General features: G+C 38.1%; 2 protein-coding genes across 13 annotated transcripts in view; both read right to left on the bottom strand.

Moving 5' to 3' along the window:
- The window catches only part of LOC134217961 (guanine nucleotide exchange factor DBS), a 502,406-nt gene extending 496,036 nt beyond the window's left edge, over positions 1 to 6,370 (bottom strand). The window contains exon 1 of one of the 2 annotated variants that reach the window (XM_062696807.1): positions 5,265 to 6,370. In XM_062696807.1, the coding sequence (XP_062552791.1) occupies positions 5,265 to 5,445 (181 nt within the window). In that variant the 5' untranslated portion in view covers positions 5,446 to 6,370. The remainder of the gene's footprint in view (positions 1 to 5,264) is intronic. The other variant, XM_062696808.1, reaches the window with a different exon arrangement.
- LOC134217962 (glycogenin-1) overlaps positions 1 to 19,841 on the bottom strand; it is a 165,915-nt gene that overhangs the window by 17,367 nt on the left and 128,707 nt on the right. The gene's annotated exons all lie outside the window — the stretch shown is intronic.

The following is a 19,841-nucleotide window of genomic DNA, read 5'->3' as shown; positions in this document are numbered from 1 at the left end:
ATCAGTGTGTATCCGTAACGTATCTCATATGTGCAAGAAACCTAGTAATGCTAGCGCCTTTCTCGCTTTCCTAAGGGACTGTTCACAAATTACGTAACGCTTTATGGGGAGGGAGGAAGTCAGACCAAGCGTTACGGTCCGTACAAAAATTAAACCTTCCATAAAAAGGGTTGCGAGAGGAAGAGTGGGGTAACCAAGTGGTCCTCCGGAATATCCGGAATGGGTTCGTTCATAAATTACGCAACGCAAAATTACGTAACGTACAAAAAGTGTGACATAGGGGGAGAGGAATTGAAAAGAGCATGTTTTGCTTTACGTAATTAATGGATCTTCCCTTAGTTATGAAATGAATATTTTCATTTTCTAAAGAATCACTCGGTGTCAAAGGTGATCCATACATAATGTCATGCTCAGAATGTCGGACAATAACCTGGTGAAAATGGTTCCTGATAGGGATCAGGGGACAAGAAGGCGAGGTGCGCAGAGAGCAAGGTGGTTCGATTTGAGTTCCCTCCGTGGACTACAAAGTTGGCGACGTGCAAATACTGACCGAGCTGAATGTAGACGAATTTTATGTACTGCAGAGTACTTAGTTTAAATATATCAAATGAAATAAATTCCGTTGTTAGAATGCCAAATGGTGCTATGCAATGAAATTCATTATTTTTTCTTTTATTTTACGGATGTTCCGGAATTTACGGAAGGCCACAGCATAATACAAAAACAAATGCATCAGAAAAATCTTGGTGCTTAACGATAAAATTTAGAAGTTTTCATTCTTTTGCACCCTCCAGATTTCCCGGAGGACCACTCGGTTAGAGATGTGCGCCGTCGCCGCCGACAGTTTATGGCAATCCTGTTGAAACTCCACAGAATTTCTCGTGAATATTTTTTTCGTTCAAAAATCGATTTTTCTCAAAAGTTCCTTATATTTTTTTCGTTCAAAAATCGAAAAAGCTTTTCGTAAAAACTAAGAACTTTTAATGAAAATTCTGAAGAATATCCTTCGCAATTTCGAAACACTACCGTTGAAATTCTGAGTAAATTTCCTTAAAAATTAGGAAGATCTTTTTGTAGAATTTAAAAGTAAGAAAGACAGGATCACCATCTTTGACCAGAGCTCGCACAGACTGAATACTTAACACTTAACATTAGACGTCGGACAGGACATTCACACAGCACCTAGTGAACAAATGGAGCGTTTTCCGCAAATGGAATTTTCGATGACAAGGCCTATTCGACCAAACGAGGGCATACGGCTTTTTCCGCCAAACCATTTTCCACATAATAACCGTATCGAACAAATGGAATTCGGCTAGATAGCTTTCGGCTTTACGTATTATTCGGCCATGTGGTATTAGGTCAAATGACTTTCAACCAAACGACCCTTCGTCTTTTAAAAAAAATCTCGTAGAATTTCCGAAGAGTTACTAATATACAATATAAGGAGTTTCACGTAGAAATCCAAAGAAATTTCGTAAAAAAATCCAGTTGAAATTCCGTTGGAAACAGTTTTTGTGAAACTTTCAAAAAAAATCACAAGGAAATTCTGTTAAATTCGAGGCATGCATGCCCGGTGGCATAGGCATACTCCTAAACAATTTTCCGTGAAATTGTCAAAGAAATTCCCGTGAAAACTTTAGAGCAATTCCGGTTGAAAATTCGAAAAACTTGGAAGAATCTTCTGGGACAGCTCATTAGATTTTTGCAGGGAAATCTCCCGTTAATATATTAAAATATCCTGAAAAAAAATTTACATTACGAACGTAATTTAAAAAATCGCCTAGCCAGCGCCGACCAACATTATGACAAACGTTACCGCCGACGATTTTCGGATCGGCGCTGACCTCTAACGGTAGTCAGAATCCATGACCGGACCAACGGGATATTTTATTAGATGTTCTATAACCAAAATAAAGATTATTTGAGCAAAAGTTAAATTTTCAGCAACAACCAAAAAATGGCTCGATTATCCGGAGGGTTCGATTATCCGGAGTGAAATTTTTTCCACAATCCGGATAATCGAGTCCGGCCTGTATACCGATCGACTCAATTCGACGTATTGAGGTGATGTATGTGTATATGTATGTGTGAATGTCTGTATGTGTGTGAGCAAAAATGATCTAAACTCTTTTCAGGCACTCACTCTAAACCGATTACTCACAACAAGATTCATTCGTCAGAGAACGTTGTTCCATTGTTCCCTATTAAAAATAGGCTGGATCGGACTATGGGCTCAAAAGTTATGGCCAAAATACATTTTCTTATAATGTACGAGAAAGACAACATTACCGCTAGGGGGATTAATCAAATGCTTTGGTAAACTTCTTCTTTTTCAATTTCCATCTGAGTTACTCAGTAATGCCTCTTTAATTGTATTTGGTGACGAACAAAAATTACATAACATTTTAAGGGGGAGGGTTATGTCTTAACGTTGCGCCTAATTCAAGAAAAAATCATCTATCATCTAAAAAGCGTTACGCAGTGAGAAGGGAAGGGATTCAAAATTTACAATTTTAACATTACTACATTATACAGTGTTGACCCGATTTTGTCACTCCCCGATTTTATCATATTTTCGACCCGATTTTATCACGTCCCGATTTTGTCACGTTTTCGACCCGATTTTGTCACCCCAAAAAAAAAATCATTCTTTTTATTTTCGTAAATAATACCAAAAATAACATTGATTTTCATGAAATAACTTTCACCGCCTGTAGTTCATTACGAACAACTTCTGAGTACCTGAGAAATATTCTGTAAGCAATTTCGACAAGAAATAACGGGGAATGGTCACGAATTTGGCCTTTCCAATGCATAAAATGATTCATATTTGTGGAATGAATTAAAAAAATGATTTTTTTTTCCAATTTTGTCACATACCCTGTTTTATCACCCCAAAATTCACCAGGGGGTGATAAAATCGGGATATTACTGTAGAAGCAAATTATAGATTTAACCATAACGTGTCATAACGTGTGAGATGAGTAGTGTGTTGAACAACTCCTTGCCACAATACCTTTTTATAATTATGAAAGAAATCTTAATGAAATGTCAACTAAATGAACTTCCATTTCGTTAATGTCACAACATGACGCTAATTGAATCTGTTCTACTCTTCTCTTCTTTGGTTTAATACGTTCTACTCAGTAAATTTGTGCTTTTTTGATCATTTTAGGAAATCTGTGTTGCGTCCATTTGTCTGTAACACGAATATAAGTTAAACCCTTTATATGACCATTAGTATTTTATTCAGCATCAAACAGGCTTATTGCAGGCCAAAAAGTAACCAAATTCCGTTGGTTTTATAGAATATATGCGATCCCGAGATATCGAACCAAACCGATCTCTCATATACAGTAGCGCCGCCTTGCGGATGAATTCTGAACTAAACAGTTTTTTAACATATTGATTTCCAATCCTCGAAGAACTTTGTAAAAAAGGCAACTTCCTAAATACCATAGATCCCGAGATATCGAACCAAACTGTTATAGGATCATATACACTAGCGCCGCTAAGTGGAAGAATTCCAAATCATATTTTTTCCTTGATTCATAGAACCGCATGGGATCAGATATTGATTTAGAATTTGATTCACTACGCTAGGATTTTTAGAAATGTTATAAGAAACACCGCGCCGTTTATTCAGAAAATTTACTATTTTCGCCGGTGTTCTTCCATAAGGATATCTATCCCCTTTATTATTTTCCCGAAAAAATCACGTTGATGTAATTTTAATTCGCTTTAATATTAGGGTTGATTTAAATATGACGTCCACTACTTTTGAGATTTTTAGACAAGTTCGTTCAATTCCATTTAATTCCACCACTTGTTGTACCTTTGACAGATACGTATTTGGACCTCGACAGTAAGGCTGTCTTCAGTATCTCGTACTTGACTCGACTTTACAGTTGAGGTCGAAAAACGTATCTGTCAAAGGTACAATCAAGTGGTGTATTTTATGTAAATAAGGTGTTGTTTGAAAAGCCAATGTAACTGTGTAATGTGTCAATGAATCTATCGCTTTATCGCTTGGCAACAGCGTTTCTGTCGACGTTGGTGTGGAAGCGTAAACAGAACATTGCCTGCAACGACCCATCGTCGTCGCGGCGATGAAATCGCTTAGGTCTGAGGGAGCCCTAAAAGAAATATTGCTGTGAACCAAAACCCCCGAAGAAACGCACCAAAAACAGACAGAAGTAAGGCTTCAACCGCCCACCCAAGTCCAAAAGACTTTATGTCCACCTCAGCCGCCACAGATCACTATCCAAATCCAAAAATATACAGTCCACATCAGAAACAGAGGACCAGCTCTCAAACACCCTATCTCTTATTATTTGTAATGCGTATCTGTGAAATTTAAATTCACACTAATTCACAGATAACAGAACTTTAGTACTCAAACTGCTATTTATGCTATCAACTTTATTGCTTGGTATTTTTCTCTTGAACATTTCATTCAAATCGTTTGAAATAACATTCCTGAGACAGTTTAATTATGTACCAGGCACGATTATCATTTTATTGCTTTATCTTGCTTCTAGTCCAACCTACTCGCCCAAGCGGCCAAGCAAAGAAACCCAGAAAAATCACGAGTACCAACCGACCACTTACATAAAATCCAATTGTGTCTGTCACCTACTTCAATTGACAAACAAAGACTCAAATGGCACTTCTGCTTCCCTCTAATGCTCACTGCTTATTTTTGCTCTACTTATTCGCGGTGGACACCCCCGAGCCACAATTCTTCGTAATGCCCCAACTTGAATGATGTCACTCACTCCGTCATTCATTCGCGGAGGTATCGAAGAAGGCAGCATACAGCGCTCGTGTCAGCTTATTTCCGTAAAATTGGCGCACAGGCCTCTCCTGCTGTTTTCGCAGCTTTCCGCTGCACGACCACGGACACGCCGGTATCTTTGCGCAAACAGATAAAAGCACCTTCAAACAATACTGATAATGCCGCAATTGTACCAGCACCGTGCGAGTTTACTATGTCGAGAAACAACAATACAACTCGTTGTTCGTGGGAAAATCGATACCCGTCCGCTTGTCTGTTGCTTTGCTACTTCCACTTCCACCCATCTTGTCTACTTGATGTCCTATTTCTCTCTCTCTTTTTTTACTTTACCTCTATGCTATTCCGATTCCCCTTTTGTTTTTCCACTTCACATGAGTCATTCAACCAGCCACCCCCATGCTGAACGGAAAGAACACTCATCACCATCATCGTCGTCGAATGCACCGCGTGCGCGTTCACTCACCTTCGTGTTCGCTGAAAATGTTCCGTATCTTGGAGCCCGATCCGGCCGACTGTGGTGTTGTGACTGCTGTCGTCGAAGACGACGATGACCAGTCGCCCTCCATTGCCTTCGAGGCGCTGCGCTTGAATTGCTCCAGGAAATTATCGATCTGCACCTCGATTGAGTTGGGCGTGCTGGCCATATCCTTTCGGTTCTTCCGGTGGCAGTGTCCCCAACGAAGACGTACTTGGAATGGACACCCTACGCGCGCCCGCTTCCCCCGAACACTATACGCTGTGTTCACGTGTGCGTACGCGCACTTTTGCGTATCGCCAGCTGCACTTTACAATATTTTTTGTAGCCCACTTCGCCTTATTTAGTGCACTTCCTCACCTCGCAATGTGCAATTTATAATCAACCTTGCACCTCCTGCTGTTGTATTCCACGATTTCTTCTCTGTTTGTAGAAGCACATTCACTTGCCGCGATACACACGATAAAAATTTATTTATTTTCCATTTTATTCCCGTATTCAGCCGATCAAAATTGCATTCGGGTTAATCGCCTTGGCTATCCTCCAATCAGCTCACCTTCTTCTTCCTGTTGTTGAATACTTTGCGGCGGTGGTTTGCGAAGCCGACAACAAACCCGCCACAATTACATTATCGACAAACACCCCAAAGTGAACAAATTTAACCGATGAAGGGCTCACTTATCTTCTAATCGGATCCCCATCTACCTTTTCCACATCACTTCAGCCAAATCTGAACGATTTAAAAACCCATTCAACCTTCCCTCACCGCTCAATCAATCACTTGAAAACTCATCTTAGATAACCAGCCCCTCATTTTAGCCTTCCACTATGACGCGAAACACCTTCTTTGATCTATCGCCAAACCACTCTCGTTTTCCTCCGCGGTGCAAACACGATGTAAACAGACTCTGAACACACTACCGAACGAGTACGCGAATATCCACCGTCCGAACGCTGAATATAGAAGCGAAAATTGAAGGAAAATTTCAATTACCAAAAAAAATCAGTATGGGGAAAACTAATGTTCAGGGGTTCAAGCCAGAACAATTCCGCGTAGCTCCACAATGAACGGAACTAGACGACGTGACGTTTTTTTCTCGACTACTCGTCCAGCAGTCATTCTATGCATGGTGAGTACTTTCCACTCTATTCTACATGTAGATGGTTGGCACCACGAGTTACGCGAAACGCGAGCATAATTTCGAGGGTGCGGAAAGAGAGTGAGATTCGCGCACGGTGCATAGAGACTGAAAGAGAATAAGAAGCAGTGGAGCGTGGAAGGAGAATGCAATGCACCGGCTTGATATGAAAGCCGCGTGTTTTCTGTTGGGGGTGTATCGGAATGATTAAATCACCTAGAAGTGACTGAATTTTATTTACATGGCTAACACCCGAAAAACAAATCTCACAATTATTGTATAAAATCTTGGCAAATACAATTCTATAATATATATTTAATACAAACAAATGAACCCTTTTTACTTCTGTATTAACATAATACAAAATTGTAAGATTTCAATACAATGCCACAGTGGGAAAAAAGTACCAGAAACGCGAAAGAATGCAGACAAATTTGAAAACAATACATTTTCTCAAATAAAAATTACTGGATAATTGAATAGAGATAGTTTTATGCATCGCATATTATACTCCGATACCCCACATTATTGTAAATTATTCATCAGGAGTTTCCGAAAATCAACAAAAAAAAGGCTTGTTCTATGTAAAATTTTCCAGAGAATAGAATGTAGTTTCACAGACCGGACGGCACGAAAAAAAAACAATAAATGGCCTATTTTACCCCATTTTCTCTTATTTTCGACCTAAGGGAAGCCTCGGATACAGGGTGCAAAATGATAATTTCCAAATTGGGGACCGTCACGAAAACATGTAAGATTTCAAACGTTAATAGTGACTTTATCTTTCGATGGATTTTAAAGATCAATTTGCAAACTTTCCACCAATTCGCTAAATGTATTAAAACGTCAACGTCAAACTATTGAAAAAAAAAAAGATTCTTTCACGCCTGGTAAAATTTTTAGAACCAACCAATTCCGTTTATGCATCCCCAACACGAACATCAGATTGATGTAAGGTACGCACCTTTTGGCCCATGCCCATCGCTTCATTTTCTCTGTGCATAGAGCCGTATCTTGCGCGCATGCTTCATTTTCGTTCGAGATTTCACGACAAGTGGACCAGCTGGATCGTGGACCATCTGGTAACGATCTAGTAACAACAGCTCGATGGCGTTGGTGTTCGGTGGTGTCTGTGGGGGCAGCAGCAGCAGTAGCGCGTCATTTACGAGATCTCGAGATTTTACAGAGCGTGCACCAGCCGGCGTCCGTAGTAACAAATCATCGGATGGGGTTCGTGGTACAATTAAAATCATTCGGTCGTTTGTTAGGCCCACCATTACCTATACATAGAAGAGAATTTGTTTTACCGAAAATGTCCAGCAAAGTGAAAATTCATCCATCGGCGGTAATTGCTGCAGAAAACTCGTCGTTAGTAGGAACATCACTCAAGTGAAATCGTTGCTCGCATGCTGTTAGTAATTGCAAAGACGCAAATAATCGGGCCTTTGTCAGCACCATTACTATACAAAGAAGGGTTTGATTTGCCGTGTTTGAATTTGATGCTTGAATTTGCGAAAAGATTTCTCTTTATACTGCTGGATGGTTGCAGACGATAGCGCGGCAAAAAATATTTCTGCAGCAACCACCGTCGACGTACAACTCTGATGCTACTGGGACCGCTACCGACGCCATAATAGCTACTTTCAATTTGAAGAGATAATTCGTCTCAAATCAACTATCTTCCAATCAAAATGGGGATCATGAAAGGACGCGATGTACGCGTCTTGATGCGCCTTTACAACCACTGACAGCAACTAAGCGATTATCCGAAACTGAAGAGAAAATTTCTCTACGTACCGCCAAATGGCTGCAGCCTGCAGCAGCTACCACGACTAATCAATTTTCTACAGCAGCCTTCGCCGACGGCCATCATTGATGCCGTTGGGATCGCTAACGAGGCAATCATAGCCATTTAATTTTATATCACTAGAAATTTCGTCTGAAACCAATTCTTTTCCATTTCAAATGGAGGTTTAGAGAAGAGCGGTTTACGCTTCTTGAAACCTTGTTGAGAATTTGCAACATTGCGAGAAACTTTCACTTTCAATCATTAAATGTTTTAGCAGTTTTCTCATATCCAATAAAGTAGATTCATCAGAAAATGTTTGCTTTATTTTCAGTTATGCGTTAAATTAATAGGTATCTGAAATCAAACGATTATCCGAATCTAGCGAGAAAGTATAACTTTCTACCGTTGAATGGCTTTAGACGCTACTGTGCGTGGCGAATAAGGGGCCGTCCAGAAACCACGTGGTCATATATGGGAGAAGGGGGGGGGTTTGTAAAATGACCATGATAAGCCACATGGAGAGAGGGGGTGTTACTCTTGAACCACGTGGTTTTTTTACACGAAAAATTTTTGGTGAATAACAATAACGGTGTAAAAAGTACAAATAATTAAAATTTAATGATTTAATCATTAAACGCAAAGCGCATCTTAGGGTCGATGCCCACGTAGCGTCTTTTCAACTCAGCGTTAAAAAGACGTAGGTGTGCATCGAGAAAAACCGGTAACGCAGCGTCGGTCGCAACACCGATGCATATCTGCGTTATTTGACCATCTTAGTCTTAGATCCTATTTCCATAAAAAAAATAACCGTAAAAACAGGTTGCGATTCAGTCTCAATTTCCACAAAAAAAAAAATGAAAAGGAAAAATGGAAAAATATTTTAAAAAATTCCGCCGCCGATGGTTTTTGGCGTCACGCCGCCGACACTTTTGCATCAGCGGACTGCAGCTACAATTTTGAAAAATGTTCATGTTTTTACAATAATCCAATAAAAAAAATCGAAAGAATTTCTTGTGGATATTCAGGAAAAATCCAGTGAAGAAATTTTCTGTAAAAACTTTGACATTACTTTATACAATCCTGATAAAGTGATTCTCTCTGAAAAATTTTGCTTGGAAATTTTGCTACAAATTGTTAATGAAAAAAATAAATAAAACATCTCCAGTGTAAGTTCCGAAAATATGAGGTGAACCGGTCTAGGGCCGAAAACCTCATTAACAAAGAAAAAAAAAGTTCCGAAAATGTTCCTTAAAACTCCGAAAAAATTCAATGTGAATTCTGTCTGGAAATTCAAAGCAAACCCGTGAGAAATTGTTCATATTTTCACATTTTTTTTTCTAATGATTTAATTCAATTCTAATGAATTTCTTCGATAAGTTCTTCCGAATCTTCACCAGAAATTCCTTTTTTATTTCCAGAAATAGTTTTTCGAACATTTTAAGGAGTACACTTCAAAATGTTCAGTCTCCACTTAGCCTTGCGAGCAAAGGCGTAGGATTGCCAAACCGGAGATGGCGAGTTCGATTCTCGTTCCTGTCTAGGATATTTTCGGGTGGGAAACATTCTCGACACCCTAGGTATAGTGTTTCCATCAGGGTAGAAATATTTCACAGTCAATGCAGTGAAAAACATGGATCTCAGTATAATCTGCTGTCGCCTTCATCGCCGCCGTGTTGAGTGTGACTGGGTGCAGTCGATATATCATTTCCAACACCGACCATTCTATTTCGCATTCAGCCACTCACAAGTCGCTCTGACATGCTGCTCAGTTCGCGCCTTACCGTATGACTGTGAGTGGCCCATTTAAACGCGTGGTGAATTTTTTCAATTTGCTGGGTGAATGTGTACATTTTGCTGTGGTAAATTTCATCTTCGCGGCGCTGTGGGTGATGTGAGTTCTGTTGTTTACTTTTCTGCCTCTCCGGGAATGTGAGGTTGATTTCAAAGCAGGAAGAAAATAAAAAAAAATGATAGAAAAAAACATCACCTTCATCCAGTGCTGCCGAATATTTACAACCCTGGTTTCCATCGTACTTGCTACACAAGATATATAATCGTGCAATGGCTGACATATTAAAGCAATCAATTTATATCTGATGAAATGCTAATAGAATATACTAAGTTGAAAATTAGACCAACTTCCAGTTGGAATGTGGAGCCATAAAAAAAGAAGACTTCTAAATTTTTCAAGAAAAATTCTTCTGAATTTCCAAGAGATATTAAACAGCCAATGCCACATGAAACACTTTGATATTTCCGTTGATTTTTTGTTTTTGTATTTTTTTTTTCAAATATGGAATTTTGAAATGAAAATTTTCCGGAATACTTTTTTACTCTCTTTGTGAATTCTATCACATTTTTAAAAATTTTCCAAGTATTTTTTTATTCGATGCATTATTTAGAACTTCCACGGAAGACGTCTATGCATTATGTTTAAAAAATTCTTTGGATTTTCAAAGAATAAATCTTTAGAGTTCTCAAGGTTTATGTTTTTTTAATTTGCGCCATAAATTCTCCAAAATTTCATCGGGAATTCATTCTTCTTCGGGAAGTCATTTCAACTAATTTTATTTGCTGATTATCTAATACATGCATTCATCTCTTAGACTAGGTGTTCCGTGTTTTCTTAACACTATCATCCTTATTTGCTATGATACGCTTTTAGTTATTATTAATACATTTCAATTGCCTCTGGCAGTTAGAATTTTTCCTCTGGTTGAATTGAACCATGTAGGAATTACAATGTTTTCAACGTAAACTAAACTTAACCTATTTTATACTAAGGGTACAAGGAGTTAATCGTTTTTTGTTAAACGATTTTTGTCTAAAATTGGAAATTATTTTGTTGGACATTTGTTGCAATGTCTCAATATTAGAAATTCTATGAAGTTCATTGGTACTATACCACGGAGGCAACTTCAGAATCATTTTCAAAATTTTATTTTGAATCCTCTGGAGTGCCTTCTTTCTGGTATTGCAGCAACTAGCCCATATTGGCACAGCATACAACATGGCAGGTCTAAAATTTGTTTGTAAATCAAAAGTTTGTTCTTAAGACAAAGTTTTGATTTTCTGTTTATAAGTGGATATAGGCACTTAATATATTTGTTACATTTGGCTTGAAGGCCTTCAATGTGATTTTAAAAGTTAATTTTTAGCAGAAGTCCTAAATATTTAGTTTTGCTAGACCAATTAATTGGAACCCCATTCATAGTGACAATATGTCTGCTAGAAGGTTTCAGATGAAAAGCTCTCGGGAAAATGGGAAAATTATAAGCTGAGTTTTGGAAGCATTCGGGGAAATTTTCCATTTTTGCAAGTAAGTGGAGAAAATATCCAAACTTTTTTGCAATCTACTACAAATGACACGAAGGCTTCGCCCTTTGGCTGAGAGGCCCGTGTCATCTGCAAACAAAGATCCTGGTGGTAAATCAGGTAAGTCAGAAGTAAAAATGTTATACAATATGGGCCCCAGTATGCTGCCTTGGGGGACACCAGCCCTTACAGGTAATCTATCAGATTTAGAATTCTGATAGTTTACCTGCAGCGAGCGATCTGATAAATAATTTTGGATCAGTTTAATGATGTACAGAGGAAAATTAAAATTCATCAATTTTACAATCAAACCTTCATGCCAAACACTGTCAAATGCTTTCTCTATATCAAGAAGAGCAACTCCAGTCGAATATCCTTCAGATTTGTTGAGCCGAATTAAGTTCGTAACTTTTAATAACTGATGAGTGGTTGAATGCCCATGGCGAAAACCAAATTGCTCATCAGCAAAAATAGAATTGTCATTAATATGAACCATCATTCTATTTAAAATAATCTTTTCAAACAGTTTGCTTATTGAAGAAAGCAAACTGATTAGTCGATAACTAGAAGCCTCAGCTGGATTTTTGTCCGGCTTCAAAGTTGGAACAACTTTGGCGTTTTTCCATTTATCTGGAAAGTATGCCAATTGAAAACATTTGTTAAATAAATTAACCAAAAAGGATAAAGAGCTCTCAGGAAGTTTTTTGATAAGTATGTAGAAAATACCATCATCACCCGGGGCTTTCATATTTTTAAATTTTCTAGTAATAGATCTCACTTCATCCAAATTAGTTCCCACCGAAGGATCAAAACATTATCTTGATTGAGAATGTCTTCGAAGCTCCGTGTAACCTGATCCTCAATTGGACTAGTGAGACCTAGACTAAAATTATGGGCACTCTCGAACTGCTGAGCAAGTTTTTGAGCCTTTTTTGCCATTTGTTAATAAAATTTTATTTTCCTCTTTAAGCGCTGGGATTGGCTTTTGAGGTTTTTAAGAATTTTGTTAATTTCCAAAAGGGTTTCGAACTGGGATCCAACTTCGAGACATTATTCTCAAAGTTGGTATTTCTCAGAATAGCGAAACGTTTTTAATTTCATTTGCAAATCTCGCCAAATAACTTTCAACGCGGGATCGCGAGTTCTTTTGTATTGCCTTCTTCTCACATTTTTAAGACGGATCAGTAGCTGAAGATCGTCGTCAATAATAATGGAGTTGAATTTAACTTCACATTTCGGAATTGCAATGCCTCTGGCTTCGACAATTAAATTTGTCAAAGATACGAGCGCATTGTCAATATCACTTTTGGTATCGAGAGGAATATCAACATCAAAATTCCTATCGATATATGTTTTATATAAATCCCAATCAGCTCTATGATAATTAAAAGTAGAGCTGATTGGATTATAAATGGCTTCTTGTGAGATTTCAAACGTCACAGGAAGGTGATCAGAGTCAAAGTCAGCATGAGTTACCAATTGGCCACACAGCTGACTTGAATCCGTTAAAACCAAATCAATTGTCGAAGGATTTCGAGTGGATGAAAAACAAGTTGGGCCATTGGGATATTGAATAGTATAATATCCCGCAGAACAATCTTCAAATAAAATTTTACCATTGGAATTGCTTTGAGCATTATTCCATGAACGGTGTTTGGCATTGAAGTCACCAATTACGAAGAATTTTGATTTGTTGCGAGTCAGAATTTGAAGATCAGCTTTCAACAAATTCTTTTGCTGCCCATTGCATTGAAAAGGCAAGTAGGCTGCAATGAAGGAAAATTGTCCAAAATTTGTTTCAACAGAAACTCCCAAGGTTTCAAAAACTTTGGTTTCGAACGAAGAAAATAATGTATGTTTGATACGTCTATTGATGACAATGGCGACCCCACCACAGGCGCTGTCAAGACGATCATTGGAGAGTCCTGGTTCTAAATAAGTTTCTGATATAATGGCAATATGCACATTATGAACTGTTAGGAAGTTGAATGACTCATCTTCCTTACCCTTTAGAGAGCGGGCATTCCAATTTAGAACTTTCACACAATTATTTGTCGACTAAGTCGAGTCAAGTACGAGACACTGAAGACGGCCTTACTGTTGAGGTCGAAATACGTATCTGTCAAGATACAATTAAGTGGTGGAATTCAATGGGATTGTATAAACTCGTCTTATGACAGGTGAAAACATTCCACTAAAAAGCTCAAAATAATTTTCTTATCACTGGATGAGATTAAAATTGAAATTTCTCAATTACTTGGATTTTCACCAGTCCAAGTAATTAAGATGAAAAAGAAATCCCACTCTGGTACTTCCCAGAGTGGCATTTCTCAAGAATTTTATTTAGTTCATTTCAACAAAAGTGAACTAAATAATATGAAAAGTTTGGAAAAGGCCTGTATTATGTCTCATGTCCGTGTTACATGGGAACATTTCCGCAGGCCTGGGGGAAATTTCTAAAACCCCACCCAGTGCCGTAAGTGCCAAAAGTGGGGTCATGGAACCAAACATTGTCACATGGATGCTAAATGCATGATTTGTGGTGGAACCTCTCACGCCAAGGACGCATGTCCTGTGAGAGAAGATTCTAATAAATTTAAATGTGCAAATTGTGGGGGCAATCATAAATCCAATTTCTCTGAATGCCCTTCACGCAAAAAAGTTTTGAATTCCCGTGCAAAATTGATGACGGGAAATTTCAATCGGATCCAAGATTCGACGGGTAGAAACTTTTCAAACGCTCAAATTTCGAAACCGGTTACCGGTCGAGCAATTCTTACCCACCACAATTCACAAACAAAATTTTGCCGCTCGTCAACGGGTAGCAAGCACTTCAGTAAATTCCAATTTATCCAATGTACCTACGTATGCAAACATCGCTGCTGGTAGACAAAATTTCTCTTCTCAAAATGAGGTTTATACCCATGTCCCAACGGAAAATAACGGTCATGTTGCCGATTCAGGTAGCATGACTGCTTCCGATTTTGATTTTTAACTGAACAATTGCATCACATGATTGATGCAATGTTCAAAGCAAATAGCATTCCTGAAGCTGTTTAGGTTGGTATAAAGTACACACAAAAAATTGTTATCGGACTCCGTTTCAATGGATCCAAATAATTGTGTGAAAGTTCTAAATTGGAATGCCCGCTCTCTAAAGGGTAAGGAAGATGAATTATTCAACTTCCTAACAGTTCATAATGTGCATATTGCCATTATAACTGAAACTTATTGAAAACCAGGACTCTTTATTAAAAGAGATCCAATGATCGTCTTGACAGCGCCTGTGGTGGGGTCGCCATTGTCATCAATAGACGTATCAAACATACATTATTTTCTTCGTTCGAAACCAAAGTTTTTGAAACCTTGGGAGTTTCTGTTGAAACAAATTTTGGACAATTTTCCTTCATTGCAGCCTACTTGCCTTTTCAATGCAATGGGCAGCAAAAGAATTTGTTGAAAGCTGATCTTCAAATTCTGACTCGCAACAAATCAAAATTCTTCGTAATTGGTGACTTCAATGCCAAACACCGTTAGACAATGTGAGCCACCCACCGCGAGTTTGCATCGGTGGTGACGAAATCGAGGTGGTAGAAGAATTCGTGTACTTGGGCTCACTGGTGACTGCCGAAAATGACACCACCAGAGAAATTCGGAGACGCATAGTGGCTGGAAATCGTACGTACTTTGGACTCCGCAAGACGCTCCGATCGAATAGAGTTCGCCGCCGTACCAAACTGACAATCTACAAAACGCTAATTAGACCGGTAGTCCTCTACGGACACGAGACCTGGACGATGCTCGTGGAGGACCAACGCGCACTTGGAGTTTTCGAAAGGAAAGTGCTGCGTACCATCTATGGTGGGGTGCAGATGGCGGACGGTACGTGGAGGAGGCGAATGAACCACGAATTGCATCAGCTGTTGGGAGAACCATCCATCGTTCACACCGCGAAAATCGGACGACTGCGATGGGCCGGGCACGTAGCTAGAATGTCGGACAGTAACCTGGTGAAAATGGTTCTCGACAACGATCCGACGGGCACAAGAAGGCGAGGTGCGCAGCGGGCAAGGTGGATCGATCACGTGGAAGATGACTTGCGGACCCTCCGTAGACTGCGTGGTTGGCGACGTGTAGCCATGGACCGAGCCGAATGGAGAAGACTCTTATATACCGCACAGGCCACTTCGGCCTTAGTCTGAATAAATAAATAAATAATAATGCCAAACACCGTTCATGGAATAATGCTCAAAGCAATTTCCATGATAAAATTTTATTTGAAGATTGTTCTGCGGGATATTATACTATTCAATATCCCAATGGCCCAACTTGTTTTTCATCCACTCGAAATCCTTCGACAATTGATTTGGTTTTAACGGATTCAAGTCAGCTGTGTGGCCAATTGGTAACTCATGCTAACTTTGACTCTGATCACCTTCCTGTGACGTTTGAAATCTCACAAGAAGCCATTTATAATCCAATCAGCTCTACTTTTAATTATCATAGAGCTGATTGGGATTTATACAAAACATATATCGATAGGAATTTTGATGTTGATATTCCTCTCGATACCAAAAGTGATATTGACAATGCGCTCGTATCTTTGACAAATTTAATTGTCGAAGCCAGAGGCATTACAATTCCGAAATGTGAAGTTAAATTCAACTCCATTATTATTGACGACGATCTTCAGCTACTGATCCGTCTTAAAAATGTGAGAAGAAGGCAATACCAAAGAACTCGCGATCCCGCGTTGAAAGTTATTTGGCGAGATTTGCAAAATGAAATTAAAAAACGTTTCGCTATTCTGAGAAATACCAACTTTGAGAATAATGTCTCGAAGTTGGATCCCAGTTCGAAACCCTTTTGAAATTAACAAAAATTCTTAAAAACCTCAAAAGCCAATTCCAGCGCTTAAAGAGGGAAATAAAATTTTATTAACAAATGGCGAAAAGGCTCAAAAACTTGCTCAGCAGTTCGAGAGTGCCCATAATTTTAGTCTAGGTCTCACTAGTCCAATTGAGGATCAGGTTACACGGAGCTTCGAAGACATTCTCAATCAAGATAATGTTTTGATCCTTCGTTGGGAACTAATTTGGATGAAGTGAGATCTATTACTAGAAAATTTAAAATATGAAGGCCCCGGGTGATGATGGTATTTTCTACATACTTATCAAAACTTCCTGAGAGCTCTTTATCCTTTTTGGTTAATTTATTTAACAAATGTTTTCAATTGGCATACTTTCCAGATAAATGGAAAAACGCCAAAGTTGTTCCAATTTTGAAGCCGGACAAAAATCCAGCTGAGGCTTCTAGTTATCGCCCAATCAGTTTGCTTTCTTCAATAAGCAAACTGTTTGAAAAGATTATTTTAAATAGAATGATGGTTCATATTTATGACAATTCTATTTTTGCTGATGAGCAATTTGGTTTTCGCCATGGGCATTCAACCACTCATCAGTTATTAAAAGTTACGAATTTAGTTCGACTCAACAAATCTGAAGGATATTCGACTGGAGTTGCTCTTCTTGATATAGAGAAAGCATTTGACAGTGTTTGGCATGAAGGTTTGATTGTAAAAACTTTTGATTTACAAACAAATTTTTAGACCTGCCATGTTGTATGCTGTGCCAATATGGGCTAGTTGCTGCAATACCAGAAAGAAGGCACTCCAGAGGATTCAAAATAAAATTTTGAAAATGATTCTGAAGTTGCCTCCGTGGTATAGTACCAATGAACTTCAGAGAATTTCTAATATTGAGACATTGCAACAAATGTCCAACAAAATAATTTCCAATTTTAGACAAAAATCGTTGCAATCTTCTATTGCAACGGTTAACTCCTTGTACCCTTAGTATAAAATAGGTTAAGTTTACTAAATTAATGATTTCGTGTGTGTTACTTCTACGTGAAGTTAAACGATTTACAATGATATGGAAATGCTAATATCATCTTCCAAACTTGGACGTACATGTTCATGATAGCATTAGAGGCGAAAGTATAGAATTGATAGTTCCGTTAGGATACGGCAGGCATGAAGAATGTTTTTATAGAAGTCGATTTGAAAGCGAGCGGAGGGCAATATTTGTGATGGCACATATCGCACGACCTTCCTTCTGCCAAGCTCCCGTATGAAGGGGAAGAATATCAGTGTGGAATCTGATATATCTCCACTGGCAAAAGGAAGGTGGTTTGACTTGCTCATATGCCATCGCGTGCGGAAGGATTTTGCTATCGACGAGTACTGTCTCCAAATTTCTAATATGACATCAGCATTTAGTCGAATAGGATTTTTATTGCACAGTTCTGTTTTCTCATTGCGTCCGTCTCGTCGCAACCAACTTGGCTGCCTCGGCAGTGTTGCCACAAGTACAGATTTATCTGGAAAGGTACAGATTTTTCAACAAATTTTGGTACAGATTCTGTACGGTACAGATTACAGATTTCTACCAAAAAGTACAGATTGGTACAGATTTTTAACAAAGCTTTAGAAAAGTAAATTTGCTTCTGTTAATAATTCTCTGGCGATAGAAATGATTACAACTTTCATTTGAGATTTTTCCAGATAAGAACAGTAGGTAATTTATAACCTACTATAACTTCTCATCAAACTATAATAAACACAAAATTATCATTCGAATATAAACCTTATTAATACCAACTAAATGTCAACCAACAGTGCCGTTAAATATTGTTTCGTGTTATGGCTCTGCGATAGGAAGACAAATTAGCTCAAAACGCGTGACACTAACGACAAATGCTCGAAACTAAGATACGATTTTTGAACGATTCTTATTCGCTGGCGAGTTTTTATTAATTGATAATTCAAACTTACATCGCGTGTGAGTGTCATTAGCCTTGATTTATATAAAACATAATCTTTCCAATCTCTGCTCTGTTATAAAACAAATATTGAAAAATGCAAGTCAAAATGAGGAGTTGTTGTTGATCTAATGTTGAAAATATGAATTAAAATTACTGGGAGTTACTATTTTACAGGTAACCAAAGAATATGTTAACTACAACTTATTGCAATATGTTTTCATAAGAAATCACTGAAATTCATAAAAATGCTTTTCCACGAATGAATTGATTTGCATCGCTTAATTGACTCATAATTTTGATATATTTATGGGTAAATTTCCATATTGTCTGGTACAGATTTTGGTACAGATTTTTGAAGATTTTGGTACAGATGAAAAAGATTTTTGAGGCCATGGTGCAGATAAAAATGTGGCAACACTGTGCCTCGGAGAGAACAAAGCAGAGAAAGGCACTGCTGCTGTACCGTCGACCAATAACAGCTGAATTGATGGATGCCCCCATCAAGGGTAGTACACTAAATTAATGATTTCGTGTGTGTTACTTCTACGTGAAGTTAAACGATTTACAATGATATGGAAATGCTAATATCATCTTCCAAACTTGGACGTACATGTTCATGATAGCATTAGAGGCGAAAGTATAGAATTGATAGTTCCGTTAGGATACGGCAGGCATGAAGAATGTTTTTATAGAAGTCGATTTGAAAGCGAGCGGAGGGCAATATTTGTGATGGCCACGGAGATATATCAGCTTCCACACTGATATTCTTCCCTCCCCCTTCATACGGGAGCTTGGCAGAAGGAAGGTCGTGCGATATGTGCCATCACAAATATTGCCCTCCGCTCGCTTTCAAATCGACTTCTATAAAAACATTCTTCATGCCTGCCGTATCCTAACGGAACTATCAATTCTATACTTTCGCCTCTAATGCTATCATGAACATGTACGTCCAAGTTTGGAAGATGATATTAGCATTTCCATATCAAGGTTAAGTTTAGTTTAAGTTGAAAACATTGTAATTCCTACATGGTTCAATTCAACCAGAGGAAAAAATTCTAACTGCCAGAGGCAATTGAAATGTATTAATAATAACTAAAAGCGTATCATAGCAAATAAGGATGATAGTGTTAAGAAAACACGGAACACCTAGTCTAAGAGATGAATGCATGTATTAGATAATTAGCAAATAAAATTAGTTGAAATGACTTCCCGAAGAAGAATGAATTCCCGATGAAATTTTGGAGAATTTATGGTGCAAATTAAAAAAAAAACATAAACCTTGAGAACTCTAAAGATTTATTCTTTGAAAATCCAAAGAATTTTTTAAAGATAATGCATAGACTTCTTCCGTGGAAGTTCTAAATAATGCATCGAATAAAAAAATACTTGGAATTTTTTTAAAATTTTTTTTTATAGAATTCACAAAGAGCGTAAAAAAGTATTCCGGAAAATTTTCATTTCAAAATTCCATATTTGAAAAGAAAATACAAAAAATCA

This window comes from Armigeres subalbatus, chromosome 2 (assembly GCF_024139115.2).
Source record: "Armigeres subalbatus isolate Guangzhou_Male chromosome 2, GZ_Asu_2, whole genome shotgun sequence".
Classification (NCBI taxonomy): Eukaryota; Metazoa; Arthropoda; class Insecta; order Diptera; family Culicidae; genus Armigeres; species Armigeres subalbatus.
The sequence above is the reverse complement of the archived record's forward strand: the minus strand, read 5'-3'. Positions and strand labels throughout refer to the sequence as shown.